Genomic DNA, 20642 nt, shown 5'->3' with positions numbered 1-20642 from the left:
TTCCATGCATGTTGGTTCTTGTTTAAGTTTGCCTGTCAGTGCAAATGTAACTTTCCTGCATGCATGGACAACAGGAGCCAGTCTCATCGATATGAATTTTGTGTATACCAGGTAATCATCCAAGCCTTTCAAAGACATCTGCGTACTCTTCCATGAGTTTTGGTTGGCTCTCTTTGGTCTGTGAAGCCACTATAAAAACTCTTTTCACAAGGTTGAGCTTTTCACATGCACTCAGACCTAATATTGGCTGTACTTTGTTCTACAATTAGCAGCTGTGCCTTTAGCTGTTGCTCCTTGTGCTTGAAGTTCACTATACAGCCTCTTCCCCCTTTACTGGAACATTCTCCCCAGTGTTGCTTTTTAACTTCACTGGGTAAATCTTGCTTTTTACTGTGAGAGTCTTGTAATCAACCATGAATAACAGATTCACCTCCGATGTGAAGCTTGAATGGAATTACTGTTTCATTCACAGTCACAACATTCCATTCTGTTTTACCAGTACCAGCAGTCTGTAGAGAATCCACAAAGACTTTCTCCATTTCCTCATCAACCACATGCACCTTTCTGTTGGTAGCTCCAGCTTCTTAGTACTTTGCAGAATGATGCTTCTTCCCACAATTATTGCAGGACTTTCCATAAGCAGGACATTTCTTTGGAATGTGACTACCTCCACATTTGCTGTTTGAGAGTTCCTCTTTGCTTTTGCTGATGCTTTGGGAAACACCTTGTGCACTGCTCTTCTGTTTTCATAACGTGCACTGTTGTGTCTGCCCTGTGCACCTCCTTAGCTTGTGCGGTTTCTGCTGCCCTACGCATATTCATAGCATCTTCCAGCTTCAAATATTTTTCCCGCAGCCTTTTTTCTCTAAGTCCATTATCTGATGTACTGTGAACTATTCTGTCTCTAACTAGTGAGTTTCACAAATCTCCAAATTCACAGGACTTAGTTTGTGTAGCTCAGCTAAGTATTGGTCAAAGCTCACACCTTGTTTCTGGTCACGGAAAAAAATGATGTTTTTACTCCTCAAATTTTGTCATCAGAGTGTTCATTGTAAACACTGTCTCATCAATTTGAAAGCTGTTATGATGTCTAAAGCCCCTTTACCAATTACATGCAGAACTAAGACACTTAACAGTTTTCATCGGTCCCTCTCGCTCCATTAACTGCTAAGTGTATATTAAATTGCTGTTTGAAGTGTTTCCAGTTATCAGTTAAACTGCTGGTAAACTGCAAAGGTGTGGGAGAACTTAGCTTATCCACAATGGGAATTCATAGCCTCTCACCTAAATTTCTTGATGAATTTGGTGACTGCTGAATTTCAGGAACAATGAGCTCTCTCGCTTTTTTTTAGATTATGAGGACACTCAGTCCTCGTTTATTGTCATTTAGTAATGCATGCATTAAGAAATGATACAATGTTCCTCCAGTATGATATCACAGAAACACAAGACAGACCAAGACTAACCAACAAAAACCACATAATTATAACATATAGTTACAACAGTGCAAAGCAATACCATAATTTGATAAAGAGCAGACCATGGGCACAGTAAAAAAAAAGTCTCAAAGTCCCCGATAGCCCATCATCTCACGCAGACGGTAGAAGGAAGAAAAACTATTCCAGCCATGAACCTCCAGCGCTGCAAAACATCCCGATGCAGCCTCTGGAAGCACCCGACCACAGCCAACTCTGAGTCAGTCCGAAAACTTCGAGCCTCCGACCGAGCACCATCTCTGTCCAGCGCTTTGACCCCGGCCCCAGCCGCCAAGCAATAGGCAAAGCCGAGGATTCGGGGCTTTCCTCTCCGGAGATTTTCGATCACACAGTAGCAGCGGCAGTGAAACAGGCATGTCAGAAGTTTCACCAGATGTTCCCCCGTGCTTCTCACGTCCGTCTCCATCAAATCAGGAATATGCACGGCATCCTACTTAACAGATAACAGATATTCATCCTGGAGTGTCCGATGCATGCTGCCGTCACGCCACTACCTTCTCATCTTCTCTTGCTGGCCCGCTTCTCTTCGTCATTTGCTGCTAGCACCTTTTGTACTCACACAGTCTATTTCTCAGTCGTGCATGGTATTCATTTACTCTGTGTTTAGACATCACTCCAACTTCTGACACCATGCTATGTTTTTTCTTAATAAAGAGAAACCTGGCATGGGCTTACACTAGAACATATTATTTCTGGACTGCTATTCAGCACTGAGCACGTGCGACCAGCTCACCATTGTAGTTTCCAGTTCTGGCTGAGTTGCTTATGTTGCTCACTGGAAAGTGAAGTTGTTTATTATGCACACATGATAAAGACAGGAAGGCATAGGTGGTGGTGCGGCTCTATTGGTACGAGATGGAATTACATCTTTCAAAAGAGGTGACATAGGGACAAATGCAAATGTCACTCCACTATTTAAGAAGAGAAGAAAACAAAAGAGAGGCAATTATAGGCCAGTTAGCCTAACCTCAATGGTTGGGAAAGTGTTGGGGTCCATGATTAAGAATGAGGTTTCGGGGTACTAATGGTCAAATAAGTCAAAAGTCAGCATAGTTTTTGTGAGGGAAAATCTTGCCTGAGAAATCTGTTAGAGTTCTTCGAGGAAGTAACCAGCAGGGTGGACAAAGCAAAGGCAATGGATGTCATTTGCTTGGATTTTCAAAAGGCATTTGATAAGGTGTTTCACATGAGCCTGCTTAATAAGATAAAATTCTATGGTCTTACAGTAAATATACTGGCATGGATATAGGAATAGCTGACAGGCAGGAAGTAGCAAGTGGGAATAAAGGGAGTCTTTTCTGGTTGGATGCTAGTGATTACTAGTGTTCTTCAGGGGGTCAGTGTTAGGACTGCTACTTTTCACATTGTCAGTGATTTAGATAGTGGAATTGATGGCTTTGTGTCAAAGTTTGCAGATGATATCAAGATAGTTGGAGGGGTAGGTAGTGTTGAGGAAGCAATGTAATTGCAGCAGGACAGACAAATTGGAAGAATGGACAAGAAGTGGCAGGTGGAATACAGTATTGGGAAATGTGTGAGAATGCATTTTTGGTAAAAGGAACAATAGGGTAGACTATTAACTAAATGGGGAGAAAATCAAACATCAGAGGTGCAAAGGGACTTGGGAGTCCTCCTCCAAGACTCCCAGAAGGTTATTTCACAGGTTGAGTCTGTGGTAAAGAAGCTAAGAAGCAATGTTGGCATTTACTTCAAGTGGAATAGAATATAAAGACAAGGAGATAATGCTGAAGCTTTAAAAGACACTAGTCAGGCCGCACTTGGAGTATTGTCAACAGTTTTGGGCCCCTTATCTCAGAAAGGATGTATATATTGGAGGAGGTTCACGAGGATGATTCTGAGAATGAAAAGGTTAACAACACAGCCTTGCTTGCTGGACGTATCCCACAGCTGTGTATAATGCAGTACAGTCAACCCTCCTTATCTGCAGGGGATTGGTTCCGGGACCCCCCCGTGGATACCAAAATTCGTGGATGCTCAAGTCCCTTATTTAACATGTATCAGTGAGGTGGTCTTTAGGACCCAGCGGCACCCCGGACTTTATTTAACATGTTTCCGTGCAGTGGACGTTAGCACTTGGCGGCGGAGCTCTGAATCTGCAGTGTTTCTGTTCACGAAAATAGTCATGATCGCGATTGAAAATAAGGTGGAAGTAATAAAGCGGTCGGAAAAAGGTAAAACACCATCGGTCATTGGAAAAGCGTTAAGCTACAGTCGGTCAACGATCGGAACAATTTTAATAGAGAATGTGAAAGGCCCTGCCCCGATGAAAGCTACAATTATTACTAAGCAACGCACTGGTTAAGTGATTAAAATACATGTGCTTAAGTGTTTTATATGCATAGAAAGGTAAAATATGTACTATATACTAAGAAAAATGTTTGACTAACTGACGCTAAATAATACCGAATATCCCCGTTTGTACTTCAAATCCGACTTAAAGAGGGACTCAGGAATGGAACTTATTCTTAACCCGGGGACTGCCTGTACTTATAAGTCATTTCTAGATTACTTATAATACCTAATACACTGTAAATGCTATGTAAATAGTTGTTATACTGTATTGTTTAGGGAATAATGACAAAAAAAAATAGTCTGTACATGCTCAAGCAATGAGTGCTGGAGAGAGAACTTCCCGGTTTTCCTGATCCGCGGTTGGTTGAATCTGCGCATCTGGAATCTGCAGATAAGGAGGGCCGACTGTACATTACACTTCTTTGTTTAGTATATTAAGATTGCTCTTATTAACCCACTTGATCAGAGAGCATCTGCATCCCATCCCCACTGGCCTCACCTGATCGTGACATTCCCTTTTGCCCTGTGCATCTTTATTGTTACCTTCTATGAAACTTGAAACTTTAACTTGACTTTTCTCTTTCCTAGTTTTTAAAGATCTTGGACCTAAAACTAATTTAGTTTTTCTTTTCACATAGCTGTCTGATTTGCTGAAGGTTTCCAGCATACTGTATTTTATATATTTTTGTATTTTTAGAATTTAATCATGTTCTAATATTCCTTTTGTTGTTTAAATCACAGCTCAGTTGTCCTACCAGTCACCATACTAGGCATGGGTGACAGGAAGCCACATATGGAAACTAGAGAATTCCAAGGTGGGTAGGATGGCAGCAGTCCTTTGAATTGATGTTTACTCTGCCACGCAGCTGCTTCTATGGAGAATTATGGTGCATCCCCTTACTCCATCTTTCAGGCCATTCATTTTAGTTAAATGACATTGCCAACACACATTGTCAATAATGTGGTCTACAATCCTGCTTGTGTTGTGGAGCTCCTGTCTTCTGCTTAATCTGGCAATAAAAGTTGAGTGATTACTGAAAGTCTGACAGGCGATTTGAATCTGTAGCTGAATTTGGCCGTGAAAGCTGGAACCAGATGCAGCATTGCAATCAAATTGTACTTGTAGGGAACTGCAGTTTCTGTAACATATAAGCAAAAAAAAAAAGGTTGCTAGGAGCCTGCAATAAATATAGAAATAAATAACTGGAGAAAATCAGCAGATCAGGTAGCATCTTTGGAGAGAGTAACAGAGATAATGGGTTCAGGTAAATGATATTTCATCAGAACTGGAACTGATGTAATAACTGCTCTGGTCATTCTACTCTCATGTCTCTGTGGCTAGGATAAGTACAAATGTCATCTATAAATTCATCAATGACAAAACTTGTTGGCAGAATCTTAGATGTTGATGAGAAGGTGTGCATGGGAGTCATATCTCAATAACAAACATTAGACCTAGAGATTGATTATTGATTTCAGGCAGGAGAAATTGTGAGAATGCACAATGGTTTTCATTGAAGGGTCTGCAGTGGAAAGGGTGAGCTTCAAGTTCCTCTGAACATCCATCCTGGCCTAACATTTTGATGCAATTACGAAGAAGGCGTGCCAGTGGTCGTATTTCATTGGGCAGTTAAGGAGTTTTGGTATGTCTTCAAAGACTCTAGTGGTTCTGTTGTTTAAGAAAGGCTCTGAGAGTAAGCTAGAAAATGTTAGGTCAGTAAGCCTCACTTAAGTCATTGGTAAATTATTGGAAGGTGTTTTGGAGGGCAAGATATCTAAGTAGTTGGATATACAGGGCTTGATTACAGATCATCAACATGGTTTTGTATATGGCAGGCCATGTCTAACCAATCTTAGAGTTTTTTGAGGAGGTTACCAAGGAGGTTGATGAAGGAAACGAAGTGGATGCTGTCTACATGGACACTAGTAAGTCCAACATGGGATGCTGGTCCAGAAAGCTGTCAAGTTGCTTGGCATTCAGGATGTAGTCAATTGGATTGAATGTTAGTTCAGCAGGTCAAGCCTGAGAGTTGTAATAGAGTTGTTTCTCTGACTGGAGTCCTGTGACTAGTGGTGTGCTTCAGGGACCGGTGCTGTGTCTATTGTTTACAAGACCATAGGAGCAGAATTAGGCTATTTGTCCCACCGAGTCTGCTCAGCCATTCAATTATGTCTGATCTTTTTTTCTCTGTTCAACCCCATTCCCTAGCCTTCTCCTTGTAACCTTTGATGCTGTGTCTAATCAGAACCTGTCAGTCTCTGCCTTAAATACATACGATAACCTGGCCTCCACAGCTCCCTGTGGTAATAAATCCCACAAATTCACCACCCTCTGGCTAAATAAATTCCTCTGCATCTCTGTTTTAAATGGATATCCCTTCATCTTGAGGCTGTGCCCTCTTGTCCTAGACTCACCCACTATAGGAAGCATCCTTTCCAGATCTACTCTGTCTAGGCATTATCTATATAAATGATCTTGACATTGTGGTAAATTGGATCTGCAAATTTTTGATGACATTATGAATGGAGGTGTAGTGGTCAGTGAGGAAGGATGTCAAAGCTTGCAAAGTGGTTTGAACGAGCTGCAAAATGGGCTAAAATGGCAGATAGAATTTAATGCAGACAAATGTGAGCTGTTGCACTTTGGGAGACCTGAGTAAGACATACACAGTAAATCGTAGGGTATTGAGGTGTGCAATGGAACAAAGGTACTTGGGAAAACATCCATAATTCCTTAAAAGTGGCAAACAGATAGATAGGGTTGTAAAAAGAGCTCTTAGGACATCATCCTTCATAATTCAGAGCATTGAGTTGGTGAAGTTGTATTTTGTGTGGTTTTGGTCATCTACTTACAGGAAAGATCAATAAGTTTGAAGAAATGCGTAGAAAATTTACAGGGATGTTGCCAGAACTTGAAGACCTAAGTTACAGGGATGGGTTGAATCAGTTAGGTCTTTATTTCTTGAAGCGCATGTGCATGAAGGAAGATCCCAAATTGTGAGAGCTATAGACAGGGTGACTTTATGCAGGCAATTTCCCATCAGATTGGGTGAAACTGGAACTAGAGTGAAAGATGAAATATTTCAGAGGAATCTGAAGGAGATCTACTTCACTCAGAGGATGGCATGAGTGTGAAATGAGTTGAGAGTGGAAGGGCTAAATAAGGGTTCAACATTCAAGAGATGTTTGGATAGGTATGTAGATGAGATGGGTATGGAGGCCTGTGGACCCAGTACAGGAAAAACAGGCTAGCACAGAGTAGATGAGCCAAAATGCCCATTTCTCTGCTGTAGTGCTCTATGACTTGAAGTACTGTGGAGAGACAGTGTCTAAAAAGGCTGAAAATTGTTGTCAACTCAGCCAACTCCATCATGGGCTGCAGCCTCTCCACCATCTTTTTCAAAAAGGTAAGCATTCATCTTTAAGGATCCTCAATATCCAGGACATGCCTTCTACTCATTAATACCATAAGGGAGGAGGTACAGGAGCCTGAAGGCACACTCTAAATATTTTAGGGGCAACTTCTTCCCCTCCATAATCTGAATAGTCCATGATCACTACCTTACTATTTTGCACATTTCTTTTTTTTTAATTTTTAACATTTATTTTTATTGAAGTTCATCATCAAACAAACATTTACATAAGATGTATGGAAATATATATCATATGTACATATATATTATATATGCTGCAAATCTCCACATAATATTTATCTGAGGTATACACTTATAGAAAAGAGAGGAAAGAAAGAACAAGCAAAAGGAGAAAACTATGTACAAGTAGGGAGTGAATTTTTTTAACAACAGATTCATTGATTTGTGAGGATAAAATCAGGCCTATGAGGCGTTATGTAGTTAAACCATTTTCCCAATATGAATCAAATTGTTACAACTTATGATTAACAGATGCTGTTTATCTTCTGTTATGCTGTTATCTTCTCCATTTTGTAAATATCCATTGTAATTTCCATCCATGCATTTAAAGTTGGGATCTCCTGTGATAACCATTTCCTAGTAAGAGTCTTTTTACCAGCCACCAACAGTATATTCATTAAATATTTCAAAAGCAAACTCGAGGAAATCTGCAGATGCTGGAAATTCAAACAACACACACAAAATGCTGGTGGAACACAGCAGGCCAGGCAGCATCTATAGGGAGAAGCACTGTGCTTCTCCCTATAGATACTGCTTGGCTTGCTGTGTTCCACCAGCATTTTGTGTGTGTTGCTTTCATTAAATATTTATCTCTTTTCAACCATTCTTGAGGTATATACCCAAAATATATGGTCTTACATTCTAAGGGTATTTCTTAGTAGTTTTTAGTAAATTTTATGGATTGCATGTACTGCTGCCGCAACATATGTTAGTGATAATAAATCTGATTCTGATTCATCCATCCATATCTTACTCATAGCACATCTTACTTTCAATAAAATGAAGACATATATAACTTGGAGTCCTGCCATGTGCAGAAGTTCGCTGATGACACGGCCATAGTGGGGTGTGTCAGGAATGGACAGGAGGAGGAGTATAGGAAACTGATACAGGACTTTGTGATATGGTGTAATCTCAAACTACCTGCATCTCAATATCACCAAGACCAAGGAGATGGTGGTGGACTTTAGGAGATCTAGGCCTCATATGGAGCCAGTGATCATTAATGGAGAATGTGTGGAGCAGGTTAAGACCTACAAGTATCTGGGAGTACAGTTAGACGAGAAGCTAGACTGGACTGCCAACACAGATGCCTTGTGCAGGAAGGCACAGAGTCGACTGTACTTCCTTAGAAGGTTGGCGTCATTCAATGTCTGTAGTGAGATGCTGAAGATGTTCTATAGGTCAGTTGTGGAGAGCGCCCTCTTCTTTGTGGTGGCGTGTTGGGGAGGAAGCATTAAGAAGAGGGACGCCTCACGTCTTAATAAGCTGGTAAGGAAGGCGGGCTCTGTTGTGGGCAAAGTGCTGGAGAGTTTAACATCGGTAGCTGAGCGAAGGGCGCTGAGTAGGCTACGGTCAATTATGGAAAACTCTGAACATCCTCTACATAGCACCATCCAGAGACAGAGAAGCAGTTTCAGCGACAGGTTACTATCGATGCAATGCTCCTCAGACAGGATGAAGAGGTCAATACTCCCCAATGCCATTAGGCTTTACAATTCAACCGCCAGGACTTAAGAACTTTTTAAAAGCTATTATTAATGCTTTTTGAGATAGTGATTTAGATGCATATCATATTTTTTACTGAGTTAAGTATTGTATGTAATTAGTTTTGCTACAACAAGTGTATGGGACATTGGAAAAAAAAGTTGAATTTCCCCATGGGGATGAATAAAGTATCTATCTATCTATCTATCTATCTCAAAACATTTCAAATTAAGGGCTCCCTCCGCGATTCCCTTGTCCATTCATTCAGCCCACTAACCTCCCTTTCAGCACTTATCCCTGCAAGTGGCCTAAGTTCTACACCTACGAATTCAACTCCTCCCTCACTTCCATTCACGGCCCCAAACACTCCTTCTAGGTGAAGCAACATGTCAGCTGTGAATCTGCTGGGATCTTTGTGTCCTGTGCTCCTGATGTGGCCTCTCTATTGGTACTTCCTGCTCCTTCCCCATTGAATGTGTCCTCTTACTTTTCTTGCATTCTATCCCACTTGGTTCAGTCCCTTCCCACCTAAATCTGCGGGACTTCTTACGCGCTTCATCTCCTCAGTAACTTTCAATTCCTTGCCCTGTGTGCCTCATTTTCATGATGGATGTTCAGTCCCTGTACATCAATCCCCCATCGAGAAAGCCTCAAAGCTCTTTGCTTCTGTCTTGACAAAAGAGCCGACATATTTCCCTCCACCACCCTCCTCCATCTGGCAGAACTGGGCTTCACTCTCAACAATTTTTCCTTCAGCTTCTCCCAATTTCTCCAGACTTGAGGGCTAGCCATGGGCTCCTGCATTAGCCTCTACTATGCCTGCCTTTTTGTAGCTATGTAGAATAGTCCATGTTCCAAGCCTTCCCCAGTAATACCCCCCAACTCTTCCTCTGCTACATAGATGACTACATTGGTGCTGTTTCATGCACCCATGATGAGCTCGTCAATTTCATCAGCTTTGCCTCTTAACATCCATCCTGCCCTTAAATTTGTTTCTGACACCTTCCTCCTCTTTCTCAATCTCTCTTTCTCCATCTCTGGAGACAAACTGTCGACTGACATCTTATGTAAACCTACTGATTCCCATTGTTATCTTGACTATACAATGGAATAGTATACCACTTGAGTACTGTGCTCACTTCTGGTCGCCTCTGGGCGAGGAAGGATGTGGAAACCTTAGAAAGGGTGCAGAGGAGATTTACAAGATGTTGCATGGATTGCGGAGCATGCCTTATGAGAATTAATTGGGTGAATTTGGCCTTTTTTTCTTGGAGCGACGGAGGATGAGAGGTGACCTGATAGAGGTATAGAAGATGATGAGAGGCACTGATTGTGTGGATAGAGGCTTTTTCCCAGGGCTAAAATGGCTAGCATGAGAGGCCACAGTTTTAAGGCGCTTGGAAGTAGGTTTAGAGGAGATGTCAGGGGTAAGATTTTGCGCAGAGCGTGTGTGTAATGGGCTGCAGGTGATGGTGGTGGAGGTGGATACGATAGGGCCTTTTAAGAGACTCCTGGACAGGTACATGGAGCTTAGGAAAATGGGATATGAGTAACCCTAGGTAATTTCTAAGGTAAGGACATGTTCAGCACAGCTTTGTGGGCCAAAAGGGTTGTATTGTGCTGTAGATTTTCTATGTTTCTATACCTCTTCCCATCTTGTAAAAATGCTATTCTCTTTTCTCAGTTCCTTTGCCTCTGCCACATCTATTCCCAAGATGTGTCTTTCCTTTCCAGGACATCAAAGCAACTCCTCCGTTTCTCAAACTTCCGTGTTCACTTCATCTTCCGGCTACCCTAACAGTGATAGAGTTTCTCTTGTCCTTACCTACCACCCCATGAGCCTTCACATCCAATATATCATCCTCCACAACTTCTGCCATCTCCAAAGGGATCCTACTACTAAAAAATATTTTTACCTATCCCCTGCTTTCTGCAGGTTTTACTCCCTTGTGTTTCATCCCTTGTCCATTCATCCCTCTGCTTTAGTCTCCCTCCTGTAAGTGGCCTAAGTGCTTCACCTGCCCATTCATCTTGTACCTCATCTCCATGCAGGGCCACTGCAGTCCTTTCAGATGAGGCACACTTCACCTGCAAATCTGATGTGATCGTAAATTGTGTCCGGTGCTCCTGATGTGTCCTCTTCTGCATTGGGGGCACCTGCCATAAATTGGGCTACTACTTCAGCAAGTCCCTCCACTCTATCTGCCAAAAGCAGAACTTCCTTGTGGCCAAACATTTAAAATCTGATTCCCATTCCCAGTCAGACAAGTTATTCTATGGCCTCCTCTTGTGCCAAGATGAGGCCTCTATCAGGGTGGAAACACATTGTATGCTGTATGGTATCCTTTAACCTGGTGGCATTAATATTGATTTCTCCTGATAATTTTTTTCCTTCCCCGTGTCTCTTGCTCTATTCCCCACTCTGGCCTTTTACCTCTTCTCACCTGCATATCACTCCTCCTGGATCCCCTACTCCTTCCCTTTCTCTAATGTCCATTCTCCTCTCCTGTCAGATTCTTTCTTCTCCCTTTACCTTTCTCACCCACCTGGCTTCACCTTTACCTTCTAACTACCCTCCTTCACCTCCCCCCACCTTTTTATTTGGGTGTCTTTCCCCTTTCTTTTCAGCCCTGAATAAAGGTCTTGGGCCGACACATAGACTGTTTAATTTATTTCCATAGATTCTATCTGACCTGCTGAGTTCCTCCAGCATTTTTGTGTGTGTTTTGCTTTGGATTTCCACCATCTGTAGAATTTTTCATGTTTATTATTTCTAATTATATTTTATACCACAAAAATCCTCTGCTGCAGCTTATATCAGTGAGAGTAATATTATAATATGTTTTTACATCTGATTGTAAGACTAAAAGGCACATTGCTTTGTATATTCCACTCCTCTTTCTAAAACTCTAAAAATGCCTTATGATATTTTGCTCCTCTTTCTGTTTTATTTTCTCGCCGTCACAGTAAGCTTGCTATTAAATCTTTGATGTATTTGATAACAGGTTTATTATCATTGACATTTGTCATGAAAGTTGTTATTTTGTGTCAGCAGTACAATGCAATACATAAAATATTGCTATCAATTTTAATATGAAATATATAAAAATAAATGGTGATAAACAAGAACAAATTATTGAGGTAGCATTCATTGATCTGTTGGACAGAAAGAATGACAATCTACAAATCAGTGAGTTCAAATGAATCAAGGACAGTGGAAACAGACTAATTGTCTTTGTTTTGCCGCATGCTTGGGGATGGAAGCTGCCATTCTGTGAAGACCCTCTATTCACCATTTTGTGAGCTTGACATGCTGGGCTTGATCAATGTTTTCCGCCAACCACTCTCTGAGTGAAAAACCTTCCTCTAATATCCCCCTTGAACTTCCCTCCCCTTACCTTAAAGCCACGTCCTCTTGTACTGAGCAGAGGTGTCCTGGGGAAGAGGCACTGACTGTCCACTCTGTCTATTCCTCTTAATATCTTGTACACCTCTATCATGTCTCCTCTCATCCTCCTTCTCTCCAAAGAGTAAAGCCCTAGCTCCCTTAATCTCTGATCATTATGGAGTGGATGGGAGTCATTGTCCAAGATGGCATGCAACTTGGACAGCATCCTCTTTTCAGACACCACCGTCAGGAGAGTCCATTTCCACCCCCACAACATCACTGGCCTTACGAATGAGTTAGTTGATTTTGTTGGTGTCTGCTACCCTCAGCCTGCTGCCCCAGCACACAACAGCAAACATGATCGCACTGGCCACCACAGCCTCGTAGAACATCCTCAGCATCGTCCGGCAGATGTTAAAGGACCTCAATCTCCTCAGGAAATAGAGACAGCTCTGACCCTTCTTGTAGACAGCCTCAGTGTTCTTTGACCAGTCCAGTTTATTGTCCATTCGTATCCCCGGGTATTTGTAATCCTCCATTATGTCCACACTGACCTCTTGAATGGAAACAGGCGTCACTGGTGCCTTAGCCCTCCTCAGGTCCACCACCAGCTCCTTAGTCTTTTTCACATTAAGCTGCAGATGATTCTGCTCGCACCATGTGACAAAGTTTCCCATCGTAGCCCTGTACTCAGCCTCATCTCCCTTGCTGATGCATCCAACTATGCATAGATGTACTATGGAGAGCATTCTGACAGGCTTGAATTACTGTCCGGTATGGAGGGGGGGGGGGGGGCGGAGGCTTCTGCACAGGATCATGCTACAGAAAGTCATAAAATTAGACAGCTCCATCTTGGGTACTAGCCTCTGTAGTATCCAAAACCTCTTGAAGGAACAGTACCTCAGAAAGGTGATGTACATTATTAAGGATCCCCATCACCCAGGGCATGCCTTCTTCTCATTGTTACATTGTTAGACCAAAAGTCCATAAGCCATAGGAGCAGACTTAGGCCATTCAGCCCATTGAGTTCACTCCGCCCATTCATCATGGCTGATCCTAGATCCCATTCAACACCATACATGTGCCGTCTCACCATATACCTTGATACCCTGACCAATCAGGAATTTGTCAACTTCTGTTTTAAATATACTCACAGACTTGGCTTCATCTGCAATCTGTGGCAGAGTATTCCACAGATTCAGCACTCTTTGGTAAAAATAATTTCTCTTTACTTCAGTTTTGAGGCTGTGCCTTCTAGTTCTGGATATCCCCACCAGAGGAAACATCCTCTCCACAGCCAGCTTATCTAGCTTTATTAACATTCAGTAGGTTTCAGTGAAATCCCTATGCATTCATATAATGTCCATTGAGTATAGGCCCAAAGCTCTCAAACACTCCTCATATGTTAACTGCTTTATTCCCAGAATCATCTTTGTGAACATCCTCTGGACTGTCTCCAATGACAATACATCCTTTCTGAGATAAGGTCTCCAAAATTGTTGACAATGCTCCAAGTGTGGCCTGGCTAGTGTCTTGTAAAACTTCAACATCATCTCCTTGATTTTGTATTCTATTCCCCTTGAAATAAATGGCAACATTGTATTTGCCGCCTTTACCACACGCAACCTGTAAATTAACCTTTTGGGAGTCTTGCACGAGGACTCCCAAGTCCCTTTGCACCACTGATGTTTGGATTTTCTCTCCATTGAGATGATCTGTACTTTTCCTTTTACCAAAATGCATTATCATACATTTCACAATACTGTATTCCATCTGCCACATTTTTGCTATTCTTCCAATTTGTGTAAGTCCTGCTGCAATTGCATTGCTTCCTCAGTGCTGCCTACCCCTTCACCTATCTTCATATCATCTGCCAACTTTGCCACAAAGCCATCTATTCCACTATCTGAATCATTGACAAACGATGTGAAAAGTAGCAGTCCCAATGCCGACCCCTGAGGAACACCAGAAGTCACTGACAACCAACCAGCAAAGACCCCCTTTATTCCCAGTCACTGCCTCCTGCCTGTCAGCCATTCCTCTGACTATGCCAGTTCATTTCCTGTGACACCATAGGGTTTTACCTTGTTAAGCAGCCTCCTGTGAGACACCTTATCAAATGCTTTGTGAAAATCTAAGTAAATGACATCCACTGCCTCTCTTATCCACCCTGCTTTTTACTTCCTCAAAGAACTCTTAACAGTTTTGTCAGGCAAGATGTCCCTTCACAGAAACCATGCAGACGTTGACTTATTTTCTCATTAGTCTTCAAGTAACCTGAAGCCTTGTCCTTACTAATGAACTCCATCACTTTCCCAATCACTGAGGTTAGGCCATCTGGCTTATAATTTCCTCTCTTTTGTGTTCCTCCCTTCTTAAAGAGTGGTATGACATTATCAATTTTCTAGTCCTCTGGGATCATGTCAGAATCAAGTGATTCTTGAAAGATTATGATCATATGTTTTCTCTTCAGCCACCTCACTGGGACAGCTTGGTAGAGGAGCTATGTCCTACAAATGTTGAATATAAGGCTGATCCCCTCAAATGCCTCAGTGCTCAAGTTGAAGATGTCTTAGAGTTTGGCCATTGCCAGTACACAAACACAAGTATCATCTGCTGAAGAAGGGATGATCTGGTTTCAGGAGTGTGGTCACTGAAGGAAAATTAGGTTACCCAAGTGCTAAATTACATATCCTTTGTGAGAGATGATATTTCCCTTAGCCAGAAACTGGCTCGGTCACTGGATGAGATGGCAATGGATTTCAAAAATCCGGTACTTAAGCACCTGAATTATAGAGAAAGGTTGAATAGGTTAGGACTTTCTCTTTGGAGTAGAGGAGAGATTTGATAGAGGTATACAAAATTATGAGTATAGATAGGATAAATGTAAGCAGACTTTTTCCACTGTTTGAATGGGACCAGAAATAGAAATCATAGGTTAAGGGTGAAAGGGAAAATATTTAAGGGGAACCTGAGGGGGAACTTCACTTAGACGGTGGTGCTAGTGTGGAGTAATCTGCCAGCAGAAGTGGTGGATGTGGGTTTGATTCCAACATTTAAGTGTTTTGTTTAAGTACATAGATGGGAGGGGTATGGAGGGCTATGGTCCAGGTGCAGGTTGATGGGACTAGGCAGAATAGCAGTTCAACACAGTTTAGGTGGGCTGAAGGAATGGTTTCTATCCTGCAGTGCTCTATGACTATTTCCTGGGGAAAGAACACCTTTACATCTACCATAGAATTATAATTTCTCCATCTTGCCCTTTTCATTTAAAAAGTACAATCACATCGAAAATGTGTTCTCCTTCATTTTTTTTATAAACCCCTGTCAGATCACCTTCTAAAACAACAGTTCTCTGTAGTATACAGCAACAACTCTTTCTGCCTGTTTTAACAGGGAAGATATTTCAGACAGTCTTAATCTGTTGATTCTCATTCGCAGACTCTGCATTGCATGATTCACTCACCACCAGAGTATTATCAAGCAGGGACCCAAAGAGAATTCTTCTCCTCTGCCATAAGATTTCTGAATGATCTGTTGAAAAAAATACTACTTTCAGCGATGTTTAGTGAGGCACAGAGAGATCTATATTTACTGACAAGTATTTTTATTGTTTAAACTAATAAGTATGTAAATTCATACACTAAATATCTTGTGTGCACACTTGCTAGGTATCCCTGACTCTCCTGAATAGTCAAAGAACAGCAAAGGTATTACCCAGGCAAGGGAGTTTACGCTGGCCAGGCGTTTCTTGTTGTCCCGATTCTCTTGCCACGTGTTACACACAGGATTATTTACGCTTGTATCTGCGATGGTTGTTCTTTGAAGTTACTGCTACCAGCACACACGAAGCATCATCTTTTATATCCATTCCTTATCAATTCAAATATCACATTCCACTGTCATTGGCCACAGGTCATGTGTCTGCCCTTTTAACACCTTGTTATTGGCTCTGCTCTAAACCAGTATCCATTTATAGCCCTCTTCTCATCAAGAGGCAGTCGATACTTCATGGCTGTTTGTTCTCAATCAGCAATGAGCTTGAATCTCTTCAGGCAGACATCAACCCCAACACTCAGAAACTTGCATGTTATAGCCAACCAAAGAACATCTCACAAATAACTTCTTATTTGGAAATGATCTCCAGTCCAGCAGATTACCTGAAGAATCATTGTGTCTTCTTTAAAACATTGATCAGGCCCAGCATGTCAAGCTCACAAAATGGTGAATAGAGTGTCTTCACAAAATGGTGAATAGAGTGTCTTCACAAAATGGTGAATAGAGGGTCTTCACAGAATGGCAGCTTCCATCCTCAAGCATGCGGCAAGAACAAAGACAATCTCAGTTTGCTACGTTCAACAGGCTACATGACTTACTGAACCTCTGAACCTTTCTACAGTGCTATAAACAGCTTTATCATTGTATCTGTACCTCAACATACTGTGCACATGGCAATAAAGCCCACTTAATGTCCAACACCAGATTCCAGAATCAGATACTCAATTAGTAATGCTGGCACAAGAAGAGATTAGAAGTAAAGAAGATAAACTTTCAAGGATGTCCTCAAAGCTTTCTTGAAGAAGTCCAACATATTTACTGACTCCTGGAGCCACTGCTAGTTGACTGATCAAAGTGGAGAAGGAAAATACAGGGTGTTATTGAGAACCTCAAGGTCATCGTCAGGAGTACAGGGAAGCCCTAAGTAATAGGTTGAATGAGCAGACCATCTCAGAACACCTACCTGTGACATCAGCCATCTGCTAACCCAGAGGCTGAAGAATCTGTGGTCCCATATTGACTTAATCAGCAACCTCTAAACCTACAGAACCAGAGAGAAATCAACACATCCATGATCCAAGGGGGCTTCCGAAAAAAAAGATGAAGATCTGCCAAAAGTAGAAATTCCTGGTGGCCCAACATTTTAATTCCCATTCCCGTTTTGAAATGTCAGTCTATGGTCTCCTGTTAGTGACCTCATTGTGGTACCTCAGGGTAGAGGAGCAACACTTCATATTCCATCAGGGTAGCCTTCAACTGGATGGCATAAATATCGATTTCTTCTGGTTTAAAAAAAAATCCCTCCCCTTCCCCTCTTCTTCTATTGCCCACTCTGGCCTCTTACCTCTTTTCACCTGCCTATCAACACCCTCTGGTGCCCTTCCTCCGTCCCTTTCTCCTATAGTCTACTCTTCTTTCCTATCAGGTTTCTCCTTCTCCAGCCCTTTACTTTTTCCACCCACCTGGCATCACATATCATCTTCTAACTATCCTCTTTAGGGTTACCTAACCCTAACCCTAACCCACTTTTTTATTCTGGCTTCTTCCTTCCTTTCCAGTCCTGAAGAAGGGTCTTGGCCCAAAATGTTAACTGTCTGTTCATTTACGTGGATGCTGCCTGGACTGCTGAGTTCCTTCAGCATTTTGTGTAAGTTGCTTTGGATTTCCAGCATCTGTATAATTTCTTGTGTAGAAGATTTCTTTAGATTACATTTGTCTTGATTAACTCGATGGATTAAAAAGTAATTTTGCAGAATGCTTGTTTTTTTCAAATTGGCTTTTTCTCTCTTTTCATGGACAGGATATGATTTTGGGTTGGGTGGGACATAGTTGTCCTGTAATACCTGGGGTTTGGAATACCGTATACCTGCTGGATGGACCAGCCCCTTGATATTTGTATTTTTTGATATTTGTCAACTACCTACCCATTTCCCTGCTGAAGAGTCAGATAGTACTATGTACATTGACATTCCTCACTTTGCAAATCAATGCCTGACCTTTTTTATTTGGCACCTTTCTTAGATGGAGAAGAGAGTTGTTCTCTGAAGCCCAACTTTATGTACTCCACTTACTAATGAATGTATTTTCAGCCACACTGCAGTTGTCCTCTGATGACGGAATGGAACCTGTGAGAAATGAGGGAGAATGTAACAGTTCATTTGATCACGAAGGAGCCAAGTGCATGGAAGGAAATAAACAAAGTCCCACAAAACACCAAGAAGATGCTATGAAGGCCAAAGGATCCAGGTGAGGAGGTTATCCTGTTGATCTTAATTACTATTCCCTTTGTTTTGATAGTGCCTTGTGTTTGAATGGATGACATGCTATTCAGTCACGTCTAAATTCTTAAGTTGCATATTTTCAGAATAAGGAAACATTTACAGGAGTAGACTTTACATTTTCACAAATCCCAGACTTTACACACCTTTCTGACATGCCTTTCCATCATTCCTCTTGATGATCTTTGCAATGTATTATAGTGTTGAATGAGCTGCAGCAATATAATCTAAAATTGTTATTTTGGCTATGGTGGCTTTCATTTGGCAATTTTTATGAGATCTTTAACACCATCTTGTATAATAACACAAATGGATTTTCTCATTATCTTGTAACTAAATGGTAAAGGAAGCAGAATTCCCTTTTAACTGTACAGTGCCGTTAGAATTTCCCCATGGGCACGTTAAGGGAGTTGATGGATGTTTTGAGCAGTCTATGTAAAGGTAAACCAAGGAAGGAAGAGCGGTATGATGTAAAGAGTGATAGGTGAATTTAACATCACAAAGGAAGGTTTGATGAGACCATGGTGTGAATTCAAATGGGAGTCAGTGGAGATATTTGGCATTTGATGGGTAGAAAAAAGCTGATTGTAATTGGCAGGCTATAAGGGAACATTTCAAAAATTGAGTCTCAGATGATGAGAGTTAATTGTGGTTTATATTAAGGGAGGTAGAAATGGAAGTGGAATAGGATTGCTCTTTGAGGATGGACAACAATGGTTTAAAAATAGATTTGCAGGAATCTGATGTGATTAAATTGACCAAATTAGACTTTTGGGAGTGACAAGAATGGGCACTGTTGAAGGTTTATTGAGTATGATGTTACTCCATAACTACAAGTCCTAGGTTCTATCATTACGTGCTCTAACATTCATTCCTCCTTTTGATGTTTCAACTGCAGCTCAGTTGTTTCACCATTTGCCTTATCTGTGGAGGAACATGGAAAAGTACAAACAGAAACCATAGACTGTCAGGGTAAGTAGGATGCGAGCAGCCTTTGAATTATGACCAACCTCTGGTTTTACACAACACCAGGCTTTGTAGAATGTGAAGGTGTTGCCTCTACATCTTCTCTCAAGTCTTCCATTTTAATGTAGTGTAACTCTCGCTTTGGCTAGCAGCTAAATATAGGGGGTGATAGGCCCCCAGCCCGGCCAAACTTAAGAAATCTCCTTTGGGTGGATGCTGTGCGATGTGTCCCCTGTTACAAATCAGTAGCCTGAAATAACAAACAGTATACAATTTGCGATTAAACGCTTAAGCTTTATAATTCTTAATTTGACTATATGGTTAGTAAAGAAGACAAAAAAAAGGGCGCAATCTTATGAAACAGTCTATTGCGCAATGTTGGAACTCACTGATATGCCAATTGTCCACAATCGACCTCCCCCGATTGTCGCTGCCCTTTGGACCCTCGCCCCAAGTCCACCCCGTCCGGCGGTCTACCAATTCTCACTCTCTCCTTTCACATCTTCTCTCCTCATCTCTCCCGGCAAAAGCCCGTGAAACATCTCTCTTCCAGACTCACAAGAAACAACAACAGCATTCCAAACCCTGTTATCTCTCGTCATAACCCAAATATTGCTGTTACAGAGAAAACATTACATTATCAGTGAAACCTTACAGCATGTTACACAGCAGTGAAACCTTACAGCATGTTACACAGCAGTGAAACCTTACAGCATGTTACACAGCAGTGAAACCCTACAGCATGTTACAGTAGTATTTGTCATGTGATCAGAATATTGTTCATTGATACAGCATCGTTAAATTAACCCACTTGTTCTACAAAGTTTGCTTTGCCTTTCCTGGGCCTACTCTAGGAGGATTGCAACTGTTCAAGAAGATCACTCACCAACAACTTCTCATGGGCAGTTAGGGATAACTGATAAATATGGATTTTGCCACTGAAAATCCAGTTCTCTAAAGTAAATAAAAATAAAATTTAGAACCACAAGGGAAAGCTACACTTTCAGAGGAGTACAGTTCACAGTATACAGATATTTTTCATAAAAGTATTCCACATGTTTCCATTGTCCTCACATTATGCCCATAACCATTCAGAGATTTCCAAGATATTTCCATGTTCACTACACTGCACCAGTCATTCAATTATCTCTTGCTCCTTACTGCCCAATTTCTATATATTCCATGCCCATCACAATATGGCTCAATATTTGCAATATGGCTCAAAATAGATTGCAGCACTCTGATAGACTCCATATTTTTGTTTATGAATATTCCGTACTAC

The 20642-nt window shown here is 41.5% G+C and overlaps 1 protein-coding gene across 5 annotated transcripts in view; it reads left to right on the top strand.

Moving 5' to 3' along the window:
• The window catches only part of LOC140740442 (dynein axonemal assembly factor 1-like), a 186088-nt gene that overhangs the window by 44914 nt on the left and 120532 nt on the right, over positions 1-20642 (top strand). For all 5 annotated transcript variants that reach the window (XM_073069579.1, XM_073069576.1, XM_073069580.1 and 2 more), the window contains 3 exons: positions 4551-4624; positions 18206-18362; positions 19293-19366. In XM_073069579.1, the coding sequence (XP_072925680.1) occupies positions 4551-4624; positions 18206-18362; positions 19293-19366 (305 nt within the window). The remainder of the gene's footprint in view (positions 1-4550; positions 4625-18205; positions 18363-19292; positions 19367-20642) is intronic.

Source organism: Hemitrygon akajei, chromosome 17, assembly GCF_048418815.1.
Source record: "Hemitrygon akajei chromosome 17, sHemAka1.3, whole genome shotgun sequence".
NCBI lineage: Eukaryota > Metazoa > Chordata > Chondrichthyes > Myliobatiformes > Dasyatidae > Hemitrygon > Hemitrygon akajei.
This window is presented reverse-complemented; position numbering and strand designations above follow the sequence as displayed.